At 47.9% G+C, this 26,867-nt stretch overlaps 3 protein-coding genes across 3 annotated transcripts in view; 2 read left to right on the forward strand and 1 right to left on the reverse strand.

The window, feature by feature from the left end:
- Positions 1-26,867, reverse strand: part of LOC120956409 (putative transcription factor SOX-15) — a 52,425-nt gene that overhangs the window by 8,035 nt on the left and 17,523 nt on the right. Inside the window, exon 2 of the mRNA XM_040377862.2 lies at positions 18,711-19,354. Within this exon, the coding sequence (XP_040233796.2) occupies positions 18,711-19,354 (644 nt within the window). The remainder of the gene's footprint in view (positions 1-18,710; positions 19,355-26,867) is intronic.
- LOC120960153 (probable citrate synthase 2, mitochondrial) overlaps positions 469-26,867 on the forward strand; it is a 106,390-nt gene continuing 79,991 nt past the window's right edge. The window contains exons 1-2 of the mRNA XM_049608423.1: positions 469-550; positions 616-992. Coding sequence (XP_049464380.1) covers positions 490-550; positions 616-992 — 438 coding nt within the window. The 5' untranslated portion in view covers positions 469-489. The remainder of the gene's footprint in view (positions 551-615; positions 993-26,867) is intronic.
- On the forward strand, positions 1,177-1,992 carry LOC125907249 (uncharacterized). Its single transcript, XM_049608428.1, has 2 exons — positions 1,177-1,404; positions 1,470-1,992. The coding sequence occupies exons 1-2, from the start codon at positions 1,216-1,218 to the stop codon at positions 1,599-1,601; spliced, it is 321 nt and encodes a 106-aa protein (XP_049464385.1). The 5' UTR covers positions 1,177-1,215; the 3' UTR covers positions 1,602-1,992.

Below are 26,867 nucleotides of genomic sequence, written 5' to 3' on the forward strand. Positions count from 1 at the left end.
TATCACCTTTTCGGGTGCGGAAACTTTTCGGGGTGACACGCGCGCTCGATCGCACACGCACGCATGCGCCGTTTACGTACATTTGGCTAACGATCCGGCGGCTTTTGCCTCTTCCTGGCGAGCCTCCCATTGGTGGTGATGGTGGTGGTGGGGTAACATTTACCGCTTTTCCGGTGTGTTGGGTAGAATTTATTTCTGACCAAAGGTTTTACTGCACAAGATCGGCACTTTGTTGTGTCAGTTGCGCCGCATGCGCATGTTCAATTTGAACGCTTTCCTGTGTACAGGCTCATGTTTAATGATTATAAAAAACACATCAGCAAAACCGAATGAGTCACTCGGCTATTACCGTCACAAATCCGTGTCAAAACATTGTGTCAGCTTTGCGATAGACTAGCTCATTATGGGGGGCTAAAAAAGGCATTGATAGACCGAAACGAGATGCAGAGTTAATCACGTCTTATCAGTCTTGCGGCTTGACTCATCGCCATGGGACGCAAATGGGTTGTGCTCGGTGTAATATTTTTCTCAGCTGTCAGTGTCATTGCGAGTAAGACGCTTCCACTGTTCCACAAGCTCTCATACAGTGTTAACACCCTTGTATAATTATCTCAGTCGATCGAACACCCTTAAGGTACGTTCCCTTCCGGTGTCGAGGTGGCATTTCCGTGTCGATAACGTTCCGTTGCGATGGGTTCGCTCACTGCCCGGATGGTTCAGATGAGGAAGGCTGTCGGGGCGTATCGCTCGTTGAAGGACCGCCTGAAAGCGTCACCGTGCAAGAGGGCGAGTGGATGAATCTAACGTGTCGGGGAACTGGCGTACCGTCCCCAAGTGTACGATGGAAAATGAATGGAAAAGAGTTACTGGATCCGGTTTGTGATTGGGTGTCGGAGGATGGCGTTGGACATCTTGCTTGTAAGATGCGTCTGATAGATTCTGGGAATTATTCGTGTCATTTGGTAAATCCGCTCGGCAAAATCGATGTACAACCGGTGACGATGGCCACGGTGCAAGGGAATCCTTGTCCGAAAGGAGAGTTCTTAGCCGGAGAAGGAAGTGCCAAGTCTTGTATGAAGTGTTTCTGTTCTGGCGTCAGTGATCTGTGCCACAAAGCAGATATGTACCGGTGGAATGTAAGTAATTTAATGATTTTGGTGAACAAGCATTAAAGTCAAAATTTTGTTTCTTCTAGTATACAATGGCGACTGGAAAATGAGATACGCAACGTGGGATGGCAAAGGTACGGTGAAGATCGAGCAAGACATTCAGAATTTCTCTTCAAATCGGACACTGTACTACAGCCTACCATATCGATTCATTGAGCATCAGACCAAGTCATACGGCGGATATTTTCAGATCCCTCTCGACACGGGAGAAGAAATACCAAGAATCATTGTGATGGTATAACATTGAAGACAAATCACTCAAATATCCCAACATCTAACATTTTGTTTTCCACGTTGTAGGGTTATAACAGAACGCTCATCTACAGGAACAACCACAAAGACGAGATCCTCAACGGGATGGCTAGAATCAAGCTACATGAAACCAACTTCTTTCCCCAAACGGAACGGCAATCGATCGGATTGAGCTACTAATAGTGCTTTCGTACATTGATCACTTCTTGATTGAAATGCGCCCAAAAAATGGACGATATATACCAAGCGAACAGTCGATCGTAATGGACTCTGCAAGCAGTTATCAGAGAGGAATAGGCAAGGCAGCGTTCGTGGAAGAGTGTCGATGTCCGGTTGGATTTCGTGACAGTTCCTGCGAACGGTGCGACTTTGGTTACAATCGGGCATTCGTTGGACCACCGATGGGCCTGTGCATGCCCTGGGAATGGCATCGGGAGCGCTACGTCCCTCCGAGCACCACAACAAGAGCATACCATTACGTTTGACCTGCGAGATTAGATATATTGGATTCTAGTTTACCGAATAATTTCACTGTTATATCAAGCAGGAAATCACGAAACGTCAAATCAAACTCTTTTCGTTTATCAAGATCTTCCAGTGCAGAGGAATTTTCGATTCAGTACGCGCGCATACGCACGCACTTCTTAACACAGTTTAAAGGGCACACTAATTACATAGCCCTCAGGCGTCATAAAACAACACAACCTAGAAGCCCGTTCGTTACCTCGGCACCCATCAACGCGTTGTTATGCGTGTTGTTCTTGACTGACTTTGGCTGGGCGCTCTGGGTGCGAGGAAGATCCAACCTTGCTCCAACCCTCATCCAGATCGTATTCCCTCACTCTCCCTCTGTATGTTGAACACGTTCTGCCCTTTTGCCTTTGGGTTTCCCGTTCCGGTTCGTAGCCTGTGGGTGAGAAATTTCTACTACCCTGGGAAAAATTTCGACGACCACGACGACCCGGTGGTCACCCTTCGTTGTGTTTTCTTGCAGAAGTTGTAGTAAGATGGGGGTGCCTTTCACCCACACCTTTTAATGGATGGCAGTGTATTGGTAACATCTTCAAGCGAAAAAAAAATAAGTTGTCTTTTAAGAACAGAACAAAACCTAACGGGGAAATACGACGACCCACAAGAGCCTACGGAACACAGCTCTGGATGTCTTGGTGTGGTGTAGGTATCAAAACATTCCACCAAACACCAACTTGGACGCGAGCGCAAATAAGCCGTCGTGGTGTTGTTCTTGTGCTGTTGCGTTTTTGACCCCTGTTTGTATATATATATATCTCTCTCTCCCTTCTTCTACTTCTAGACATTATACGGGTGAACGAACCTGAGGATGTTGTTGCGCCAATTCCACCAATTTCCTTCCTCGTCCAGCTGTCCCTTCCCGCGCCAGTCCCAACTATAAGTCGAGCTGATATTTACGTTCCAGTGAGCACAGGTGTCTTCACTTCCGCTCGGGATATTACCAATCCCCCAGTCGGGCGAGGAGGGTTCCCGTTCTATCAGCCTGTAGGCTATTCGCGATCGTCTTTCGAGCAATTGTAGCGGGTGGTGGTTGATGACCACATGTGATTGAATGGTTTTTGTACACACACGAGTATAGCAAGGTGGCATTAGTTCTAGGAGTGTTGCGCGTCCAAGCTTCTCCTATAGCACTAGTCGTTGCTTCTTTTTATGAGGATTAATTGCTAGGTCGGTAAGGGTTGCTGTAAATCTTCGCCATCCAAAACATTGGTTGCATTGGCACGCTTCACTGAACCGGAATAGCACAACCACACACATCGGCTCCCCGAACATGGTTCAATTAAGGTGCTAAAGCAGGGAAGTTGTGTGTGTGTAGATTTCACGCTTCAGCCGAGAGTGTGGGAAAGCGATTTTTCTGCGCCGCATCAAACATTCCGAGCTTCGTAACGTGTTAAACGCAAAAAGCTTGTACAGTCGAGCGGCTAAAGTATGTGGTAGCATTTTTATGATTAGCAAACATTTAAAGCCTGCAAGAACCAGATGCAACCATCAGCAAACTAATGTAGAACATCACAAAAAACCATCGTGCCGCAGATTAGTTTATCTCCTTCAAATGGCTCCCCCAAAAAACTGTTTGCATTTGAAGGGCAACATGGGACGACGACGACAGACGAGCAAAGCAATTCGCATTTCCCAGAAATCGCCACACGTCCACCGTGCGCTGCCGTCAGGTGATTGATCGACATCGATCGGTCCTGCAGCAAGCAGAGGTAAAAACGCAGCAACAGTTTTGCTGGAATTCTCGCTTGATTTGTAACTTCCTCCAGCCGGTAGGTACGAGAGCAATGAAGAAGAGGACGAGTGTTGCACCCTTGTTTTTGGTCTCAACTGGATTGCCAACTGCTGCTGCTCGACGACTCCAAATGATTTTGACAAGTTGCTCCGAAAAGCCACACCCAGATCTCGTAGATCTCGTCGGCCGTTCAGGGTCGACACGGGTGCGTGAGGAGCACGATGGCATCACGATGCATGGCGATCGCCCGACAACCCGATCTGACATCAGCCATTTACCCAAAATGTAGCTTCGAAGAAATCACGTACGAGATTGATCGCTGGGACGCGTTTCGGGACGAGATCCTGTCAGCGCAACTCGCCGAACGACGCACGCTCAAGCCCGGTAGCTCAAGCTGAGCTGAGGATTTGGATCTCGACGCGATCGTATCGAATGCGAAGACAAATGTCAGTCAAATCAGACGGACTGCGAATGAGCGAGAAAAGGAAAGAGAGCGAGGGAATGAAGTACACAGATTAAAAGCAGACTAGAGAGATCGATTGGAATCAGTCCGGAGTCCGAGGAAAGTGACCGGAGCTGGAGACTTGAAGGGAGCGTTCGCGCGCTTGCGTTCGTTTGCGCGGACACCTGATGCGTGGTCGAGATGTTCGGAACTCGCGAATGGGCAATTAAGTCGTCTTTAGAGCAAATTACCTAGCAATTGCGATCGACTGGAGAGAAGGGTGGGGTTGTAAAAAAAATCACGATCTGGGGCGGAAAATTATCGGCATGATGAGATTTTGACCCGATTACACGCGTAGGCTCTGCGGGACAGACGATCGTTCGCGTGCAAAGCGGGAATGTACTGCTCGAGAGAGGCTGCTTTTTTGCATGACACGCGTGCAATCAGAGTGTGCATCTCGAGCGTTCGGGAAATGATCGACACTGATCGTTATCATCGAAGGAGGGTAATTGCGTGCCTTTCCAGAACTTTTCCTCGATGACTCAGGAAAATCGGAGAAGTTGCTTGGAAGTTTCGCGTAAGCCTAATGAGTTGTTTACGTCGCGATTACTTTGTATGTTGAGTGATCAATCTCGCAGCAAACAGACGCTATATTAAAGGCAGTCAGGGGGTTTTCCACTTTAAATTCTACCTATCAAAGCTTTTGAAAGCATTTTTTGTCATTTTTTGCAATAATTTATGTAAATATCTTTCATCACGATAAGCGTCCGGAGAGGAAAGAAATAGATCATTTCATTTTACGACAACCATTTTCTCTTTCAAATCCTAAATAAAGTCATTTTCTCGGAGCTTTCTCGGCCCCACTTTGCTTGCCCCTGCTTGCTTGGCTTTGGTCGAAAGATAAGTTGCGACTGATTAAAAGGTCGCAACATAAATCATCGTTCAGGCGCATTTTTTCATCGTCCGATGCGCTTTCTAGTGCCTTAATCCACCGCGCAACAATGATTTGCGTCTGGGAATGGTGTCAGGTGCGAGCAGACGGGATGGGGTCTCCCCAGCAAAGATGGCACCCGCGCAAGACAGAAGAGTTTCGTTTATTTTTTTTCTGGTTTGGGTTTTCCGTCAAAAGGAAAAGGTGTGAAAAATCGTTTCCCGATGTAAATGAGACGGGGAGAGCTGACGGTTTGTTGATTGTGATTTACCCATCTAATGTATGTGTGTGTCTTTGCCCGCTGTGTCTCGAGTCATTAAACAATCACGAGCGAAGGATATTCCCTGTGACCTAATCCCCTCGAAAAAACACATTCCAACTGCGCGCCTAATGTCACTCAGAATAACATGAGGCATTTGCTAGGTGAGTGGTGCATTTAATTTTAACACAAAAATACAGTAAAACTCGTTCAACAAGTGTTGCTTGCGTTTGCGCTTACCGAGAGAACAAGGCGCGAAGAAAGTGGAGTAGTGCTTGTTTTTCTGTGTGTGTGGTATTTCTCCCGTTTGTTGTATGCTTCCTCCCTGTTGGTAACATTTAATTAGCATAAACTCCCACGCGACGCAACGCACCACAACATCACGCCGACAGTGTGCGCCCTCCCCATACCCACCTCTGCACACAAGTCAAACAACATAAATTTTCATGTACACTTTCTCTTCCCTTTTTCCTGTTGTCTGCCGTCACTCCCCGGCTGCGAGCGAGTGACTTCCCCATTGAGCAAAAAGGAAACCGTGTTTATGCGTACAAGATTCCCCTTTTCTCCTGTTCCCCTGCAGCCACTCGGGGTCGGGATCGTCCCGTGAAAGGTTTGCGGGAGGATTTTCTGCCGTTGCGTGTCGCTACTGGCGCGGGAGGGAAACAATAGCAACATCAAAACGCACACAACAACGCTCCGCCACCAACCACCATCCTACCTTGTACTATTCGTTCATAATGCGGAAGGTTTACTTTTAGTTTTTAATTTCACCACACCACCACCATCACCACCAGGGTCCTGTCTTTTACTGCTTTGCTGACACTGAGCTGATCTGTTCGCTTCCCGCTCACCCTGCTGGCCTATCCGTTCGTTTTCTAATCGCTTCTCGATCTTATTTTAACTCCTCATCTCAGCCGCTGCTTTTTTTATTCCCCTGTGTGTGTTGGATGAAGATCGACCGATCGAGATTGTCTGCTTGTGGCTGATGTATTGCAAAGGGAAGAGGCATGTTACACCCTCAACCTCACTGGATAGTGGGAGGAGATGAGATCATGTGCCGTTAGATGTAGGGGGGGGGGGGCACAGTGGCGCGTTATCATCGCTTTCTAGCTGACGGAAGATGGTTTTTGTTGTGTGTAGCCCGACGTGTCGTTCGATTAGATCAACGATCGCGCAGCACGCCACACGCAAGCACGTGTTTAATCAGAAATCAGGTAGGTTGAACTATTTTTAATAATTTCAACCTAAAAAAAGTATTTAAAATAATGTCAATCCTAACAACAACCAACTTAATTGCTTTTCCTTCTTCATAAAGAACAGAATATCACGGATTTGCTGGATAATATTCGTCATACAAATTGTAGTTGCATCACAGCAACGATCACCAGTCATCAAAAAGTACAACAACATTTGACCCGCAACACTGATGCACTCGGGGAGAAATTATTAGACGTTCGCGTAGTTGAATAATTCACTAGAATCAAGACAGCAGCACACAACACACGGTTGACACGTTGTTTCCCTTGTAACCGTCAATGTCTGCTGCGGTACAACGATTGATGGAACGCAAAGGAGCAAATGACAGCGCTTAGGCCGTGGATTGATAAGAGTATAGAATAAGGCAAAGGAGCTTAAAAGTAGGAGTTCTTTTGCAGTTGATTTTTTGCACAGATTTTTTTTTTCTTTCGCAAGGCTGTTCCCACTTGCTGCTATGGCTTTTTCAACACTTTGTTCATTAAAAGTTTAGGAAATCCAATTACTACAAACAGCGTTCTAAAGTACAACACAAATTATTGTCTTTTAACTTTGAAAGAACCAAGTTCTAAATTAGACTCGAACTCACGACTCGTCTTGCCTGAGTCCGAGGATTTAGCCACGGCCCTGCGAGATCACTTCCGAATGACGATATGAAATCTTCGTTTGTATGTACGTTATTCGTATGTAGCATACATCAATTATTCTTTTCAAGTCATACAATATGTATAAATAATTGAAAAACAGTATCAAACTTTTAAACAGCAATGAAACATTATTCTAATTTATCACATTGTGGGACGATTTTTGCATCGATCAATCACATCTTTCACAATATCGCTCCCTTGCCACCCTTCTGCCAATCTAAGCATCTCATCGCTTGATAGTGTCTTCTCCGGCCGCAACAACTCGGACTGCTTCGGAGATGTAGAAAAGCTGCCTGGCATATCTAACGCTCCCCATCGTACCGGCTGTTTCCACACAACACTCTTAAACCCATCCGCCCGAGATAGGAGTTGGAAAATAGGAGAAAAGCAAGCAAAAAAAAAAGAAAACATCTTGCAACACACTCTCACACATACACACACGCGGTAGCAGGGTAGATTAGTTACCGCTTCAGCTTCACTGTTTCGCTGCAATTGCAGTCGCGCGTCTAATTGCACACCCTCTACCATGCATGTATACGTGTAGCAACGTTTTTGTGCGTTGTAATTTCAGTATTTTTTTCGTCTTTTCTTTTTCGCTCTCTGTGCAAGAAATTCATCTCCATTGTTCTTCCATCGCGGGCAGGGGTTGTTGTTGTTCCCACAGTCTAGATTTTTGCCGTTGCTGTTGTTGTTTCCCTCCCCCTCCGTGCCCCCTGGCGTACCTGCGACGCCATGTCCGCGTTGTTATTTGCTGCTTTGCTGCTGATGTCTGATAGTAATTTTCGCCACAGTCAGACAGAGCAAATGGCGGCAGTGGCCGCAACAGCTGATGATGATGCTGCTGCTGCTGCTATTGCTACTGAACCGCCGCCAGTACAGCTGTGTGGAGTGTGGTGCACTTGTGCCTGCCGGCGATGCAACACAAACTGCAGCAATTGTGGCGCGCTGTGGTTTGTTTTTGCACCCTCCCCTGCTTGCAGCTTGAGCGTTTAAGGCGTAATTCGCCCGTTTGCTAAATGTTTATTAACGTTAATGCTGGAGCGCTGGCTCTCCCGCCGTCAATCTCCGCTCGCAATTCCTAACGACCGTCATCATTATCATCATGCTTGATGCTGCCCGTGTGGACGGCGCATGAGTTGCGACAAACCGTGCAATGCAAATGGAATGAAAAACGGAGAGCGAGAGATAGAGGTCGGAAGGGTAAAAAAGGCAAATCAGTTGGAAACACGAGCCCGTAATAAATAAAAAGGCGCATCGGGGCTCCTCCTGGGTTGGGTGCGATTCTAAGCATGTTCTGAGTGCTGTACGCCAACAATCTAAGCGCGAATGATTCATATGCGAGGATAGACCAGCGCAGCTTACCAGGCAGGAAACGCTCCGTAATTGAAATGCACAACACGGGGGCCAGATTAAATCTACCTTTGCCCTACATTTGCGCCTCCACCGATCAGCCACCCTCGGTCACCCTCGGCCAGAACCGGTACTTTCTTTCGGGTTCGTCGCCTGTCGCGTAGCTTCCCCAGACGCCCGGCAGCATAACCGGATGCTAAAAGAGATTAATGTACCCTGCTCCTCCGGCAACCGTGCCGCGGGGGTTCGAGCCCCTTCACATTGCCTCATCCGCCCTTGTGTCAACCTGGCGATCGCGGAGCGTGCGCGTCTGATGAATGAAAAATCAGCTCCAACTAATCGATCGCAACCCGGGTGTGTACTGTCACTGCACCCGCCGTACCTTCTCGGCCTCCCGAAAAGCTTTTGCCCCCTTCGGGTGGGTGCAATCATATACGAAAGATGGGGCCCCGTTCTAGGGCCGTTTCAAAAAATGAATTGAACAAAAACGCCTTCTCCCATTACTCGTAACGGCGTACGTCATCGAACGTACGTACGACACGCAACATAGCTTAGCATAGCATTGGAGAATAAAATTTTATTTCCCTCTTTTGGGCGTTTGGGCCCCGTCTCTGGTCGTACACAGACATACACACACACACGGGAACCACGAACGCATGCGTACGCTGGGCACGCTTTCGTCCGGAAAATGTTTATTTCAATCACTGGCAGCTGATCGGAATACGTAATATGGCTCGCGGGGTGAAGTGCTATGGGAGGTGGTCAGTCGTCGGAGATCTCGGTATTTGCTAGCTTACGGTGAGGAACTATTTCTAGGCTTCTATTTCTCGTTTGGATGCACGAAGGCTGGGTTGGTTTGCAATTATTGCCCATTTCTGGTGGACATATGAGCAAAGATTGTTTACGAATTATGCTCAGCAAGCAAAATTTAATAATTTTTTGCTTTATTTGACAAAAAAGAAGACTTATTGCGTTGCGTTCGAATAGATTTGATATCTGGAAACCCAAATTTTATATGAAAAATAATGCAACATTCGTCCAAACACGATCCAAACTTCTCCGCACTAATGAATGTTAATCATTTCATTTCTTTCGCCAAAATCCATACATTACGCTACTTTGTATCGTCCTGGACTGCCTCGATGATGCACCTGAATGCATGATCATCTCCACGCACTTTGCCTCCACACAAGCGTCCAAAAGGGCTTGGCAGAAGCATCCGCCGTAAGAAAATTGCGCCGAAATTTATTATGTGTCAAAATATGTTTGCCCGGTTTCGTTGTAACTTTTCGTTCATTGAGCTTCCGTCCTAAGGATGCCGTTGCATGCCCGCAAAGAATTAGAAGACCATTCCGAGGTGCCGAGGGCCTTCATTCCCCTCCACCCTTTTCTTTGTACCTTCCATTCGATGCACACCGCAATAAATTGCAATTTATTACGGCGACACTCTATCAAGCGCTGATTTATACCCGGCACCAGCCAAGCAGCCAAGAACAAGAACACCATAACCGAGCAAACAGGGTAGGCAGGGGCTACAGAGACTGCGGGGATGGAAAGCCGGTGGCACAACCGAAGCGAACCGTGGCACAATGCGGCCCGCGCAATGATTAACTTCCCTTTCGGCGGTCACAGCCCTTCTTGGCTTTTTCCATCGTCGCTTTTTTTCACCACACACACACTCGCACACCCCGTTTGATGGTAATTTTGCGTGCTTTTCATCGTTAATTATCACCAACCGGGCCGGGCCGGGGTGCTTCTTTTGCATTCGAACCGGGCGTTCTTTGCGAAACGCCGGCCCTACCGAACAACGGCAAAGGAGGTGGGTGTTTGCCATTTTTGGGGAATTTGTTGGCCAAAAAAAACCACACACACAAGAAGAACCCACCGGGAAGAGGAAAGCCAACGCCAAGTCCTTGTACCGGACCCGAGAGCGCCATGCTTTCGGGCGCTCGTCAACCGTTTCCCCCTGGCAGCAGCAGCAGTCAAAGTGTGCGGTACGGTGCTTTATGCCGATGAAGCCGGTGCCCTTCGGAATACCAAAACAGCAGAGCGTTTGGGCTTTGCTGGCGTCGCTGCGCAGCGTTTATGGTGAATCGTTTGTGGCATGTGCCCGAGCCCCCGAGCAGCGGGGTGAATATTTGTATGTACTTTATTGTCGCAAAATAAAATGGAAAAATAAAAACAGCATTTAATATGTGCGCGAACCGGCGCTTTGCTAGCTAGAAACAGCAGAAAAGATGTTTCGCCGAAAAGTGTGGTGGAGGAAGTTGATGCTCGATCGATCGGTGCCGATGAAGTGGATCGTAAAATTAGCAAGCACGTAGAGAACATAGTTTTCTCCTCTTTTTTCGTGGTTTTGTAATTTTTATCTCTTTTTGTCACCAGCTGGGTGTGACAAGAGAAAGAGAAGAACAGAGGAAATAGATTTTCCATGCATCGATGTTTTATTGATTCTATAATTTGGATGATTGTTGTCCATAAGGCAATGTGTGTGCGTGTAGGTGTTGATTTTGTGTGTGAGGTAGTCGTCGAGAGTTATTTTATTTCCATTCAATATGCATGAAATTCAAATTTGAGTCATGAAAAGATCCATCCAACTGGGACTTGAACTCATGATCGGTAACATGCTAATACAAGCACTTATAACACACTCTATTCTGTATCGACCCCGTGGTGTAGTGCTAAGTGATAAAATGCGTCGCAACAAAACAATTTCTTCCAAAGCACAAAACATGATAGAAGAGAGCGCAAAAGCCTAGAAAAAGTCGTTTATTCGATCAACATTCAAATTGATGTGCCAGAATCAAACGATCTTCAAACTAGTTCCCAAATAGGAAGCATCCCTTGCGTTACAATGACGAAAGACGAACCATGTATTCGTGCATTCTTCCCTCTTATCGTCGCTACAACGTCAATCGCAGTGACGTTCCATTACAGCCAACCACTGTCCTTCGGTCCCATTTGCACACACACACACACACACATAAATCTGCAACCAGTGCAACCAGTCACTTCTTGTTGAGGCCCTCTTCCCGGAGGCCTCTTAAACGATCACCCGCCAGCTCTTTAACCTTGGCTGCTCTCCCGACGCAACACAGCTCGACGGATGCAATAAATGTCAACGGAAATGTTAAAATGCACACCGAAACTGTGCACGTGCTCGACTGCAGGTGACGGTGCTGTGGTCTTAAAGGGGTGGAAGAGAAAGGAAACTCATCCATCAACTTCCGAGGCCGGGGCGCAGAAACGGATCGCATCAGATCGCGTACCAACCGCGAAGGTTTCGAGACAAAATGGCAGCGCTCGACCGTGGACCATAGCGAGCCAGATACGATCAACTCGCTCGGGAACCAGGCCGATGCTGCAGTGCAGAAGAATTCCCTTTTTTGTTGCCAATCCACCACCACCCCAACCTTTCTCCTCATAGTGTGCGAATGTAAACGAGTTGAAGGATTTGTAAATCATCGATCGATCGATCGATTCGCCTGTCCTCGCGCTGGTGCGTAGTTATCTGTCGTGCGCAATCGGGCCTCGGGCCTTGATGATTTGGGGGACGCGCGCTGCCGCTCTTCGGAAACGGGATACGCGGGATCGATGGCGGGTGCGTTTGTGGAGTGACGGTGAAGTATTCCATGACGCACTAAAAGACGAGGGCACACTAACGAATGGAGATTGGCATCGGACGCGCGGAGTGAATCAGATCGTGCGAGAGGATAGAATGATTTTTCACTAACGGCATCATGTTTGTACCAGTGGATGTGTTTTGCCAGTCCCGGAATGTGATCTAGGAAGCGTCTGTGGACGAACGGAAACACAGGAATGCGAATATAAAACATGCATTTTTATGTTGGCTGGCAATGCTGCATTAGGGCATCGGTTTTAATAATCTCTTAACGCAGAGTCCATAAAATAAGAGTTTAACTTATCCAACTTTGCTCGGGTGGAGGACCCGGTGCCCGATTTCGCCCGTCGATAAATGTTAATGCCATCCTTTGCCTTTTTAGTCACGGTTTCACGGCTCGCCGAAAGCAGCCAGCATTTGTCATTAAAAGCTAATGACGCGACGGCGCTCTCTTCGTTCGCTGCTGCTCGGGTCGTCACCCGCACGAACCAGGCAAGCTTCGCTCATTTCACGATACTGAACGAAATAAATCTAATTACGGCACCATTTTTTCCATCCCCGCGCGTCTTGTTCCGCTACTCCCGGAAAGTAAAAAAAAAATAGAAGGGAACTGGCAGCACCACATGAAACTTAATTTCAAGCCAATGGAACGGTCGGTCGTCTAATAGCGTCAGCCCGACCGTCCCGAGAACCGCTTTTAGATACGGTTTTATATTTTACCAAACCACCCCCCCTTCGCTTTACTTGGTCATGTAGCTGGTGGCGCGTATATGGAACGCGATGAGATGAAAAAACGAGTAAAAAACACATACACCGACACATACACGGGTCCGTCAGACCTCGTAACCGTTCAAATCTGGGCAGCCATTTTGAGGCAGGCTGAAGATGAAGGAAAGAAAAAAAAATCGGTCCGAAAATCTTCGCCCTCGCCCCCGTGTGGAGGTGGTGGTCGTCGATTTCGTCGAAGCAATTATTGGTGTCTATCTTTCCACGCAAACTAGACGCAGAAGGCGAGAGGATGATGGTGGTGTCTATCTGTCTGTTCATTAGTGACCTCGGGTTGGCGGAGGTGGTGAGGACCGGTTGCTCGAAAACTTCCAACAACAAACCGAAAAAAAGGTAAAATCTGTTCCATTTCGAAACTCCTAAAGTGCTTAACGCGGCTGCCTTCGACGTTTACGCTCGTCGTGCTGGAATTGCGTCTTTGGAGGCAGGAAAGTGGGTTGTACTCGTAAGAGTTGAGGCAATTTGAGGTTGTTTTTTATGGCAATGCCTCCACCTTCGCCGGTCAGCTAGTGGCAATGAAAAACTAAACTTCTTAAGGGGTAAAACGGCACTAGTAGAAGCGTCCAATAAACTCTAGCAGGCTGTTCAGTAACTTTATAGATGGTTTAAAAGCATACTACAGCTATGAATACTTGGTTGTACTGGACATCGAAGGATTTGGTAAAACAAAGAGGAAGATTTTACAGACAGAACACACTTGCTTTATTTGAAACTTTTTTGAAAGCTTTTGAACTTGATACTTATGTATCTTGGCACGATGCTAGCCTTGATTTTTGCCACAAGATGCAAGATAAGTTTATCAGACAAATAACTAAGCAATCTGTAAGCCAACAGTAATTTAGTTGAGAGACCCACAAAAGTTGTTGTAAGTTGCTTTTTGCATCGAATGGTTGATCTCATTAGTGTAATACAAACACAAAGTTTAGAATAAAATGACTAAAATCGTTATTTGTAAAACATTTCTATAGTCAATCATAGAATTACTGCAACAAGCATACACATGGCTTGAGAAAGTTTACTAACTTGCTCGGATGAAGCAAGAAATCCAATTGGAAATGATCTTTACATCTGTCTTTTAACTTATTTAACCCATCATGTTACAAACATGCAGCAAAAGTCTCAAAAACATATAAAATCAACAGTTTTCCTGTAGTTTCTGTTTGCATGCACCCCGTAAGCAACCGAAATGAAGCAACGCAAGGGTAGCGTGTAACTATTTTTTTAATTTTAATTTTAATTAAATTTAAGGGATGGTGATTTATCTTTAATCAGGTCAGGGCGTATAGGAACCCACACCCCATCGAGAACGGCTTTCCCATCGCCGTAATTTAACTCTGTGTTACAGAGCTAACAGCTCTTGTGCAATAACAACTTTGATGACATCGACCGATCGTACGAACGAGAGCGATCGCCGGGATCGGCCTGGGCCTGGAAATGAAACGACGGCACGGCTTGGCACGGTTGGCTGCCTCTCGATCGGTCTCCCCCCGTCCAAAAAAGGAAGGGATCGTCATTTCCGGCTTCAAGTCGAATTTCGAAGTCGTCTGTTCCCCCAGCTGACCGCCCGGAAAATGTGCTCCCCACATTTCTCCCCCCGCAAGCTGCAGTCGATGTTGTTGAAGCAATCGGGGAACGTGGGGGAGAGTTTAGTGTTGTTTTTTTCGCCATCACTCCATTCCTTCTTCAAGCCCAACCCGATTTTACGATGACGAGAATTTAGGTTGATCAGTTTAGGAGCGATGTGAGGTTGCCGCTGTGTGTGTGTTACTACCCATCCATCTGGGGCCCTGCCCAGCTCTTGCCCATTTCTCGCTCCTACTCTCCTACTCTTGGCGCTCGGCCGATTCATTCATCACCATCAACATCATTCACCCTTTCGCGCACCGTGGAGCAGCGGTTTGTTGCTAGACATTCGACCGAAAAGCTCATTTGCATGTCGCTTGATCGGTTGGCTGATTCAAGTCACCTCTTTGCCGTTCCAACTTTCGGTGTGCTTCACGCAACATCACTCGGCCTGCAACATCGGTGATGGATGGATTGGTTTTACACACACACACAAACCCCACGACGCGGCACCCTACCGCGGATTGAATTGTCCCGTGAAATCGACCTCGAAAAACTGAAGATGAGGACAACAGCAGCAACAACAACAAAAAATCAAAACCACTCTACATTTGGTGATTCGACGATGCGTCACTGTCGATTAAGTACAGCTTGCTCTGGCTGATGCCTTGAAGCTGTTGGGTTCGGGGAGGCACACCGAAATAGAGGCAACCATTAAGACCGATTGCCGAGCAGCTAGCTCTGGAGGCCGTTGCTGGGAGGTTAAATTGCTCCGATAATTACTCTCTGAAAACTGGACCACTTTCGAGGCCGGGCACAAAATGATGGCTGCATACAGGCAGTAATGGTGCAACGCTACTAACGGCTTTAGGCAAGAGGCTGTGCAAGATTAGGCTGCGTTTAAGGTAGCACTAGGCTGCCGTCTCGATATTGAAGGCTGTTCGAAGCGAAAGATCATTCGCTAGTGCGCAATCCATCAGTAAAAAAGGGTTTCGGTTTTCGAGTAAATTGCACCAAGTTTCTGTGAATCGTTGCGCGGTAAGCAGAGGGCAGAGCAAACAATTTCCAATTGGCACATGAAATAAAGACTGCGCGGCTACTGGCTGAGTAAGTTCACAAATTTCCCGCTGAAAAAAAAAACCCGTCGATCGTTAGCGTCATTAGTTGCCGCCGTCACGACTAGCTCAATTTATTGCACATCCGCACCAAACCACGATTAAACTGATGAATGTGTACCTACGGGGCCGAACTGTTTTGTGCCGTAAGCAGAAGCACATCAAGCTCGGCTGTCCGCACGTTTCCGCAACCCGTTTTGCGGACAAATTCCGCACGAACGATCACGCTTCCGAACTCATTCCACGGAGTGTGTGCGCTCGCGGGTAGGTTGATTTATTTGTAAACAATCTGATTTACAGCCTGCGGGAGTGCGGCTTCGGGTTGCAACCATTTCAAAATTGCCGTTTCTTTTGGTATCGGCTTCAAAGGTGCAATCCAGGCAAAAACTACTCTAAAAAAAACGAAAGACTTCACCTAACGGGCGAGGGAAACGTTCGAACAAGCGACGAACCCTCCTCGAGACTGCGAGTGTTTTGCACCGATTGGACGGTATGGGTGTAGAAAATGGCACACACTGATACTAAGCAGTGATACACACAAACACAAACACACACACACACACACACGGCGAAGGATGGTTGTGATTATTATGGTAAATCAACCAATCGGATCGAATTAAAAGAGGGCGGTGTCTGTAATTGCTCAGCTTTGCTTTCCTGCTCACCCCGTGAGAAGCTGTGAGAAGAGTGAGACAGTAGAGCACCGGCGTGCGTCTCGCGAACGAGATCGACACTTCACGCGCGCGGCCAGCTCGCGGGAAAGGGAGATAACTGGATTAAAAAAATAATTCCAAGATAGCTACGCAAACACCGTGTGCGAGCGAAAAAGAGAACAAACGTTCACCACTCACCGAGTGATTGCTCACCATGCAGCATCTCTCATCTTATCTCACCGTGCCTGCCCGCCTGATGCACGGAAGAAATGAACGATAAAAGAAATCTGATCGTTGTGTTTGTGTGTGTTGATTTTGCTTTCCAGTTTCAAGATCAGACCCGTTGCTCTGGGGACGGCGTTTGTGTTTCGTTCGTTTCTTTCCTTCCTGCAGGCATCGCGCAGTAGCCGTTCCATTCGCCGGGATGATGTTCTCCATTGCAGCGTGCAAACGTGGAGCAGACGACGAGTTTTTCGACTCGTTTCTTCGATTATTTTGCATTCGTTCGTCCCGGTGGAGTAGAGGCGAAATCCAACCCGCACTCCGTGTTTCAGTTGAGAATGAAGGCAAAAAGCAACACGGACACAAACACACAAACACGCATACACGTACTGAAACCAGTCGGGCAGATAATTTATGCGGCACACTTTGGCCCTAATTGGAGTCGGAGCAAATCGAAGTCTGGCGGATGGGGTTGATACTTTTCGTCCAAGCTTGTACGGTGCCCGGTAAGGGATTGGTTGCTTCCAAAAGCGACTCTCTGCTTGAGTACCAGAGCTCCCAGTGGAGTTCAGTTTTTAGTTGGTTTGCCTGGTTGAAACCAAATTCGCTCCACCGGGTTAGTCATCCATCCCCCACTAATCTTTGCCGATAAAACCATTTTTCTAAATTAGATTTGTCATCACAATAACCGCAAACCATTTGATTAATCTTATCTCTTCTTTAAGCCGCTGGTTTTTTGACCGCTCAGAGTGCAAAAACCATGTGGTTTATGGTTGGTGGTTGATAGACAGTGTTTTGTTGGTCATGTTGTGCGACGAATTACTCAACCTTTTCACGTCAGCGGCTACTTAGCTGTAGTAGCTTGTGGAATTTATTTATTTTTTATCTCCAATCAATGTGACAATTTCCTGTTCTAGCCAACAATGCAACATGCAAGGAGTGGTTGGAAGTGGAAAACCCGTTCCGATCAGCACTTTACATCTCACACGAATTCAATTCAATTAATCGGTCCCAAAATCCAATCAACGTTTAATTTGCCGTTTCAATTTGAGCCGGATCAATCGTAAAGTGCAGCCGAACCGTTACGTGCACGACACAGGAAATTGTTCTCGAGTGAAGCTGGGATGCTTCGGGATGAACTGCCCCCACAGCTGAGTCATCGATGTGCAATTATATAAACCAAATCAACTGCAGGTGAGATCCGTATCGGGTGGGAAATTTCGATAACCCTTTAGCGCCTGACTCATCTCGTGCGCCACAAAGTCAAGTGTGAAAAGTTAGAAAATCCACCGTTTGCTCATCTTTATCACGCAACAAACAGTGCGCCAGACAATCGGATCAGTATGAGGCTTCAGGCCGTTTGTCGCAAAACAAAAACACGACTCACTGCACTCAATAAAAGGCGAAGAAGCACCTGAAACGGTGTGGTTTTTTTATCATCATTGATAAGAGCAGCGGGGTAGGTTCGCTCACTGCCTGCTACCTGCTTCACGGTGCCAATGGTCATCCTGAAAAAAACCGTCTAATCTTATCATTCAACCCCAAAAGATGGAAAAGAAAACAAACTCGACGGGCTGGTCGAGAGAGCACGCGAACGGTTGGCGCTGCCGTTTAAGACAGCCTGTACGGTTCTATTTGGTGATTAAACTGATTGATTGGTCATTGATTGAGCACATGGCAGGTTCGGCCTAAGGTCAGCCCGAGGGAGACGAAAACGAGCCATCGACTGATAATGATTGGGCGATTTGGGCGAAGATGTCGACATCAGGCGTCGATCGTTGAGTTCGTTCTCTGACAGGTTGTGTAACGCACACGTAGATAAAGTTGATCGAGCTCCAGCTAATCAGCGTATGATGGAGCTAGTGTACATCTTACTTTGAAACAGATAAATGTGTCAAACCAGAAACGCCACATGGCGAAGAGGTGGCGAAGATGTGGATTCAGAGATATATTTCAACAAATTCTGAACCTATCGTACATGAGTCAAACTCCTGGAGCACCATAACGCACCTTTCGGTTATAAATAACTCCAGCCTTAATCCACCCAACCGCATAGATAACCCTACTAACCCACCTGGCCAAAAGCACTGACCTACCCTCAGCCGCCCGATAAACTATTCCCGACCGACCACACGCCTCTTATCGCGTAATCCCCCCCGCACAAGAGCTTACTGGGACTTACCGAGCATTTTGCTGAGATCGGCATTGTGCAGATCGGGATTCTCGTCGGCCAGCTTCTTCCGCTCGACCTTGGCCCACACCATGAACGCATTCATCGGTCGTCGGATCCGGGCCTCCTTGGCACTCTTGAGACCGCCGTGCGGTCCCAGCTTGCCCGCTCCGTGCGGTCCCCCGTACGCTTGGCGCTGGTGCAGCACACCATAGTTGGAGGCGCAGAACTCGCTTTGATAAGGCCCAGCCGCGGTCAGTGCGTATCCACCCCAGCCACCACCACCACCACCACCGCCCGGTTCGTCCTGCGGTAGGATCGTCGGCATCGGCACGTCCTGATGGTGGTACGGGCTGTACTGGCTCATTAGCGGCGAGCTGGACAGCAGCGGCGATTGGGACTGAAGCAGGGAAGCGTTCGAAGAGAGCAGCGGCGAATGGGACTGCATCAGGGGCGACGGCATCATCCCGTTGGTGCCACCGAGCATGCTAGGGCTCTGCGGGGCCATCATGCCGCCGTGCTGGGAGAGCGTGGATAGGGGCGAGCTGGCCGCTGCATTGTGTTGCTGTTGTTGTTGCTGCTGCTGCTGCTGCTGTTGCATTGGGTGGACATACTCGTCGTAGTTCCGATGGTAGCTCTGTTGGTGCTGAGGAGAGCTGAAAAGAACCAAGAAATATAAAATATTAGAGTTTCATCTCCAAATTGTCCAAAATGTCTACAAACTTAAAAGTCGTCGTTCCAATGTTTTGGAACTAACAGGAACCGCAAAAACAATGAAACGCAGTGAACCACAACCAAACCGCCTCAAACAAGAATGAACGGAAAGTACTGAACCGATTCCCGCGACATGTTAGCTTAACGATAAGCAACGATATGGGTCACACGGTAGGTGACGTCGCGCGTCAGTAGTAGTCGTGCTTACCGTTCCACCTCTCCCCAGCAGCGCGGGCAGAAGCTACGACCAAAGCGAGTTCGTTGTTTGCTTACTGGCTCGTACGCTTTATGCCTTTAGCAAACACACTAGCCCCGTCCGCTCCTCTAGATAACGCACCTAGGACCACCAACAGTGCCGACGAGAACAGTACCGCTCCTCCCCTTCACAACAACTACATGGTCTTACACGGCGATAGAGTTTCTCCTCAATTTGTCCACCCGGGGATCGATGGAGATGATCCTCACGACGGGATCATGATCCCGAGAATGTTACCCCAAGTTCCCAATGCCGGGAGGACTGAATCACGAGCACCGTTGGACATCGTGACAACCGACATATTAGCTTCCGCTGCAGCTGCATGTTACGGTATCGGTATATTGTTTCGGTCGATCGAGCAAGAGCTGTAGATTTTACCGATACCTGAGCGCTCAACAAGATCAATTGGTTTGGATACTAATGGGAAGCATTTTGCCAATGAAAATCCGAAACCAGAGCCTCCAGAACAGTTAGACAAACTTTATATCCCTTTTAACACATATCACCTTACAATATGCGATAACCCTTCTTTCGACATGTGTTGTACATGGCACGAGACATAATGTTATGCAAAAAGCTAGATAAAAATGCTTCTCCAAAAAAACAGTCAACCCCTGCAGGAACGCTTCCAAACGATGGGGGGGGGGGAGGGAAGCGGTACAACACTAAACATAAACACCACGCGACCACGCGCCAAACCAGACAACAATGCAATGCAAATCGAAACAATTTCACTCCCTCCACCATGAGAAGTGGATCATTCGCAAACCGGCCAACCAACCACCCACCCGGCATCCCATCGGGAGTCGACTTTGGAACTTTCAAGTTCACCGGGACCAACACCCGGTCCCGAATGTTTGGCCATTTGTTTGATCAGCTGGGCAGTGTGTTTGTGTGTGGGCTTTGTTCTCAAGCCCCCTCCGAGAGGTTGTTGCATCACCGGAAGCGTGTACAGTGAGAATTTCTCATCCAAATTATCTTCCCCTCGCCAATCGGAGGTTGCACTCTCCCTTAGCTTTGAATATAGAGGGAGTCCTCAGATGCGCAGGGTATTGTTCTAGCAATCTACCGAGTTGCGAGGGAGACAGAGAAGAACAGCACCAAAGCGAATGAAAGATGTTGTGGTTCAAAGTTTACTATGGGTTACAATCTACTCTGTCCGTCACGACACCTGTCAGATTTCCAGGCTACTTTGACCTGAGCAGAGGGCATCAAATTGAATCGAAATCACCGCTGTGGGGCCATTCCTTCACCCCTTTCCAAACAAAAGGCTCCTCCTTTTTCCCAGGAATCTCGAGCAGAAATTTCGCACACGAAAATCCGTGCGAAATCGAAAGTCCAGTTGGTGGGTGACAATAGCGCCAACCCAGATGCCCTACCAACCTGTTGTTTCTTAGGCCTAGACACACCATTCAGGGGTAACTCTTCTAGTCTTCCGGTATCGGGTGGGTGACGATTTTGCAAAACAAAAACACTCCGTCTGTATCCCACCTCCCTCTGGGACCCATCCTAGGAGGGCAGACGCAATGCGAGACAGACAAAGATCAGCACTGCTTTCGGAGAACCCCAGGCCCGGGCTTGGGTAATTTTAATACAATAATCAATTGTTCTCAGCCGGTCCCGGTCCAAAACATTCCCTGGACCGAGCTGCAAGACCCGAACAAAGGGGGGAGGTTGGCAGTCCCTTTGACACAACGTAGTAGTAGCAGTAGTAGGAGCAGCAGCACCCCCATACCAAAACATTCTCACTGGGAGTGGGGGAAAGAAAACCGGGCCACTGGGACAATCCATCTGGTTTGCTGAATTTTCTTATATGGAAACACAAACAATGGATCAGCTGTGCAAAGGGGCGACACAATGAACTTGCCCGGTGTGCGTCTACGGTGGGGTAACCTGGGAAGGAAAAAGTTCGTCCTTGAGATCGGTAACCTTTGAATGCTCTACTCACTCACACAACGAGGGTAAAAACAAACGAGTTCTAAAGACTTCACGCGGGACAATGGGCAAACACTTTTTACGATGTGGTGGCTGACTTGGCATCTGGCGGGCCGGGAGTTTGACGCAGAGGAAGGGTGCTTTGTTTACATTGGTGGAGTGAAAATGACAATGGGAGCGTCAGGTTGCTTGGATGTTGGAGAAATGGAGAGTGCATTTGACAAATTCCGCGGCACTTTCTCTGGGTTCTCCGGGTTCTCCGGACGTATACATTACATTCTTCCATCAAAATTGGAGATCTAAAGTGAACATTCAACTGTTTTACGTTTAAGATTTTCTTCAAATCATTATTCCGTCCCTTATTAACCGTCGTTATTAATCGTCCCTAGTCTTCAGAACCTGTTTAGTTCTCTAGTTTCACATAGTCAGATATTATTCTTGCTTTGGCGCATAATAAAACCCATGCTCACACATAAAGAACAACATCACAGCGTTCAAAAAGCACGAGACTTCCCATCTTAAGACATGAACATTTTGCGAAGTCGAAACTCCAAGAAGATGACGATACATGCCTTACGTACTCCCAAATTCGTGGAACTCATGTTCACGGATGTTTGCGCAAAATGCTCCAATGAGTTGCCCGATTACCTAACCAGTAACAAAAACATTGTGTACCATCTTTTTACATTTTGGAGGACTTATATCGCATGCTGCTTTACTAATTCAACTTCCAAAAAATAACCAACGCACGTCTTGATGATCCAGACGTGTTCGCCCCGTGTGTGGCAAGATAGCCGAAGATCACGCAGACCATAATTTACGCACAGACGCACCGGGGACGCACGTTTCGGTTTTCGAGCTCTGGACACTGATCTCGCCCAAAGATGCTTAGGCATCTCGCTTTCATCTAGCTCTAGTCCTCCTGTACAAACCTCTACAGATACGCATCGACGCAACCCTTTCAGTATCTCCAAAATCGTGTCATCTTGTACGCACGCGCACGTGTCCGCGCTTCTGACCTCTCTCTGGAAGCGACGGAAATGCCTGCGCGTGTGCGAGAGTGAGAGTTGCCGCCGAGTCCGCAGAGCTAACGGTACACGGAGTTAAGCGTTAAATGGCGCACGTGCCAGCACGTCCTGGTTGCCGCTGGTGGATATTGTTCGATTGCACACGACGACGACGTCGGCGACTCAAACACTGCCATCTTCGAATTTCAGACCTAGGGAGGCTTTTGTTTTTTATGACTCATTGCTTTCGCGACCGGTTTTGTCAACGTCCGGCGACACCGCCGTGTAGTGAGTGTCAGTTCTGCCAGTTGTAGTCAAATTTTATGAGCTGTAAAAATCACCACACAACTTTGTGCATGTGGTTGAGTCCAAGGCACCAACAGAGGCCGTCCTCGTGAGCCTCCCGTACATCATGTGTGCTGTACCGTACCATTGGCCTTATCGCTGGCGTCAAACGGCACCGGATCGTACTGCGTCTGGAGGGTGACAAATTTCACATCATCGATTATGATTGATTCGTCTCCAATGACGCGACCCCTTTGCAATCGAGCTGCAGGGCTAGCAAGGGAGTGCGATCGTTCTATCATGACGGATCCGGCTTGGACTTCTGACCTTCTTCAGTGGACGGTGGTTGGAAAATCCGTCTTCAGCCATGATTGATGAAGTGCTCAAGCTTGTCTTCGTTACATCTTGGAAGCAATGTCTTCATCTACTTCAGTACGGAAATTAAAGAGGGATTAAGTGGCTCAAAGTGATTGGAGTATGACCAGGAAGCAGTGACGTTAGAGAAATAAGCAGGAAATAATACATCACATTTCAATCACGTGCTGAGCCTTAATCTAAAACATCCTGGTGTGTGTATCTCAAGTAGCTCCTATAAACTCCCGTTTTGTTAAATTGACTCCCGGTGTACTGTTCGATCTAGGTACAACTTTATTGAGACGAACCAGACCCATGATTCCATCGCACGCAACCGCCCCGTAACCAAACTGAGACGAGATATTGAAGCGTCTATGAAGAGACGCATGCTACCGAACGGGACTTCATGGCAAACGGTCCTTCTCGGAAACCATCCCGGTGTCGGTTCCGCATGAGCGTGCCTTTGGAAAAGACTCGACCTCGCGTCAACACCTCGCGTACCTCTTCCGTGTGGCGATCGCGAGCTCAGAAAGATCGACATCGCTAGATAAGCGGTCCGGTCGCCGTGCCAGAGGTCGCGCGGCAAGCAGTGAGCGCGCGCGAGAATCGGTACGTCGAATCCATCAACGCTGGATGGAGCGGATCACCGAAATCTGCCCTTTTGTCGCCGACGGACAAGATTCGGTCCCGGCGATAGGATGCGCTACAAATCATCCCGTTTTTTCCTCGCTCCTATTTCCTACCAACCCGTTCTTTTGCCGCAGTGCCTAGGAAAACGGGTTTACTTTTTCTGTAGACATCGGCGGCACTCAGCTTCAGCTGTTTCTACCGGAATAGTTTATGGTTGTGGCGATGCAGAATGTATTTTTTCGGTAAAAAAATCAACTTCAAGCGACCGGGCGGGGTTTTGGCAGCGGGTCCAGTCCAAGGACACCATCAAAGACATTTAGCAGGGATATTACGGCGCTTTATGATGGTCATTTCGTGCCCGTTTTGAATGTCGGAAAACGACAACGACACAGTAAAACAAGCAAAAAAAACCCAGCTAAAAGATCAAGGAACCTTACCGATTTCGAATCGACAGTGCTTGCTCTCGGTTGGGGGTTACAGGAGAACTTCATGTTCCTTTGGGCTTAAGCTCTGTGCGGAAGATTCATACTGGCATTAGGCACTTCTGCCCAGTCTTGGGGGAACACACCACTGTACTGTACTGAAAGTTAGAGCGTATTCTAGATTCATATCTTACCACGGGATCCGGAGACTTGTACGGGGCTGGAGATCTTGTACCGCGCGTTCGCCGAGCTTCTTCAGCAATGCCCGAAGCTGGGCTGCAGCTCCACAGGACAAGTCACAGTTGTGTAAAAGTCGTGACATTCGACGCCACGCACTGACACACAGAGCGCGACACGACCAACACCGCCGTGGACCGTGGAGCGTCCGGGGCAACACATTTAGTTTAATGTAAACTGGTTATGTTCTCGTTCTCTGGAAGGCTCGCTTTATCTCCAACCCGCGGTAGATATATATTTTGGAAGTAATGATATTTGAAATAGTTATGATCCACCCCCCGACGTAAGATCTTTCGATCTCAGCACGCTGAAATTAACTTTAACGTTGTTATGGTTTTACAAGAGACGACAGCGACAGCCCAAGCCGACGTGAACTCCCGTGTGCCAGTTCATCGCCATTTGCTTGATTAATATGCCGACCGTGCGGTACGGAGTGACTCCAAAACGACAAACCGTAGACATAACAGTACCAGAATCAAAGAGCATTATGAAGAGAAAAAAACAAACAAACAAACAAAACTTCAACAACCAGCAGGCTTCCGACGCATCTCGATCGCAAAATCGCAATATTCGCCGCGCCAGGTCCCCAGGGTAGGCTCGAATATCTTCACATACCCCCGGCTGGTCAATATCCGTCGTCCCAAATACGTTGCATCCTCTCTCTTTCTCTCGCTCACATGAACACTCTTAAACGAGCGTGTGTGTCCAGCAAAAATTAAAACCTCATCGACTGATTGGTATTAGCTGATATGGGACGCGTGAGGAGGTCTTCATTCTCCGTGTTGTTTCTTCAACCAACTTTCCGACTGTGTGTGTGTGTCTTCATGGCGCCTGTCGTAAGTTGGCAGGTTTACACGATGTCGATCGTGTATGGTGTTAAATAATGTTACCTCAATCACTGCCAGACCTGACCGAAAAAAAAATCCGTGTCAAACTGCCTGTTATCACGTGTTCCGCCCTCGGGAATATTTTCGACAAGTGTTGTGTTTACTTGTTCAATCTCTCTTTTGCCGCCGTGTTGCTCATGTTGTTCGATAGTGGTTTTTTGTTCCTACCTCCCAACCCCACACACACACACCTGCTTGCTCGATCGATCGCTCAAAAGTCTGCGCACTTCGCGTAGGACAAAAACATCGAATCACGTTGTCACAGCAACGGCAATGACAAATGTCAATCTCGCCAACCCTTCCGGACCACAGGTCGGGACAGGCGACTAAATCGATGACAATCAAAGTGCGCACCAACACACACGCTCACACACACACAAAAACGGCGACGCGAGTTGATAATCGTGTCCAGCGAAGGGGACGAAAAAGTTCGCCCAGTCGGTGATTATCGGTAAATGGTGACTTTTCGGGCGGCTTTTTTATTGTTGTGGTTTTTGCTTCCATCCTGCCTTCATCCTTCCAAGCAAACAAAAAAGTAACACACTCATTTTCGTGTTGTTATGAGCTGTTATCGTGTGGCAAGTGGCGACACTCATTTCACGGCTCGGCGTGTGTGATAAATTTTCATGAGACAGGGACTCCCCGCTTCGCTTCTGTTTTGCTGCTGGGCTTTTTTTTGCCTCGCAGCAGCCAGCTGTGAAATAGTAATCACTGTTAAATTAGGTGCTAAAACCGTGTCAACAAACCCGCTCCCTTGAAGGGAGGAGGGAACGTCTATCTTCTCTCCCCTCACACTCATTATCGGTACGGTTCCGATTGGATTGCTTGGACTAAATTGACCACAACCGACAGCCTCTGCCCGGTCTTTATCGGTCTGCGGGTCCAGTTCCGGGCGTCCATCCATGAAAACAGTCGAGACCTCGGGGGAAACATAAATCACACATGACTTCAAGCGTCTCCTTCAGGCCGCTGATTGTGGGTTTCGTGCAGTCGTGGACACACGACGATCGTCTCCCCACCCAGCAGCAGCTCCTCCACACCGTTTATCCGTTTATCACCCTCACTCAAACTGTGAAGGGGCTTCCGGCTCCCCTTCCAAGACACGGGATATTGGGTGGCCGATTTTCACGGCCCCGTGACGCCGCTGATAGGTGACTCTGCGGGCAACCCGTTTAATGTCACTATTTATGGACCTTAAGATTTTCGGTCCAGTGCACGGGAAGATAGCATACCGGAGCATCATAGCTCGTACGGCACACACGAAGCATGGCAGAACCAATGTCTGACACCCATTCCGGGGGGAAGAGCGCATGGAAATCTTTGTCATTAATTTTGTTTTCGTACACCATTACCACTGTTATTATGATGTTTTCAGTTTATCATAAATTACGCGCGTACGCGGAAAAACTGCTGCGGTAGGGTGTGATTTCCGTCTTGCGGCC

Source organism: Anopheles coluzzii, chromosome 3, assembly GCF_943734685.1.
Source record: "Anopheles coluzzii chromosome 3, AcolN3, whole genome shotgun sequence".
In the NCBI taxonomy this organism is placed as follows: domain Eukaryota; kingdom Metazoa; phylum Arthropoda; class Insecta; order Diptera; family Culicidae; genus Anopheles; species Anopheles coluzzii.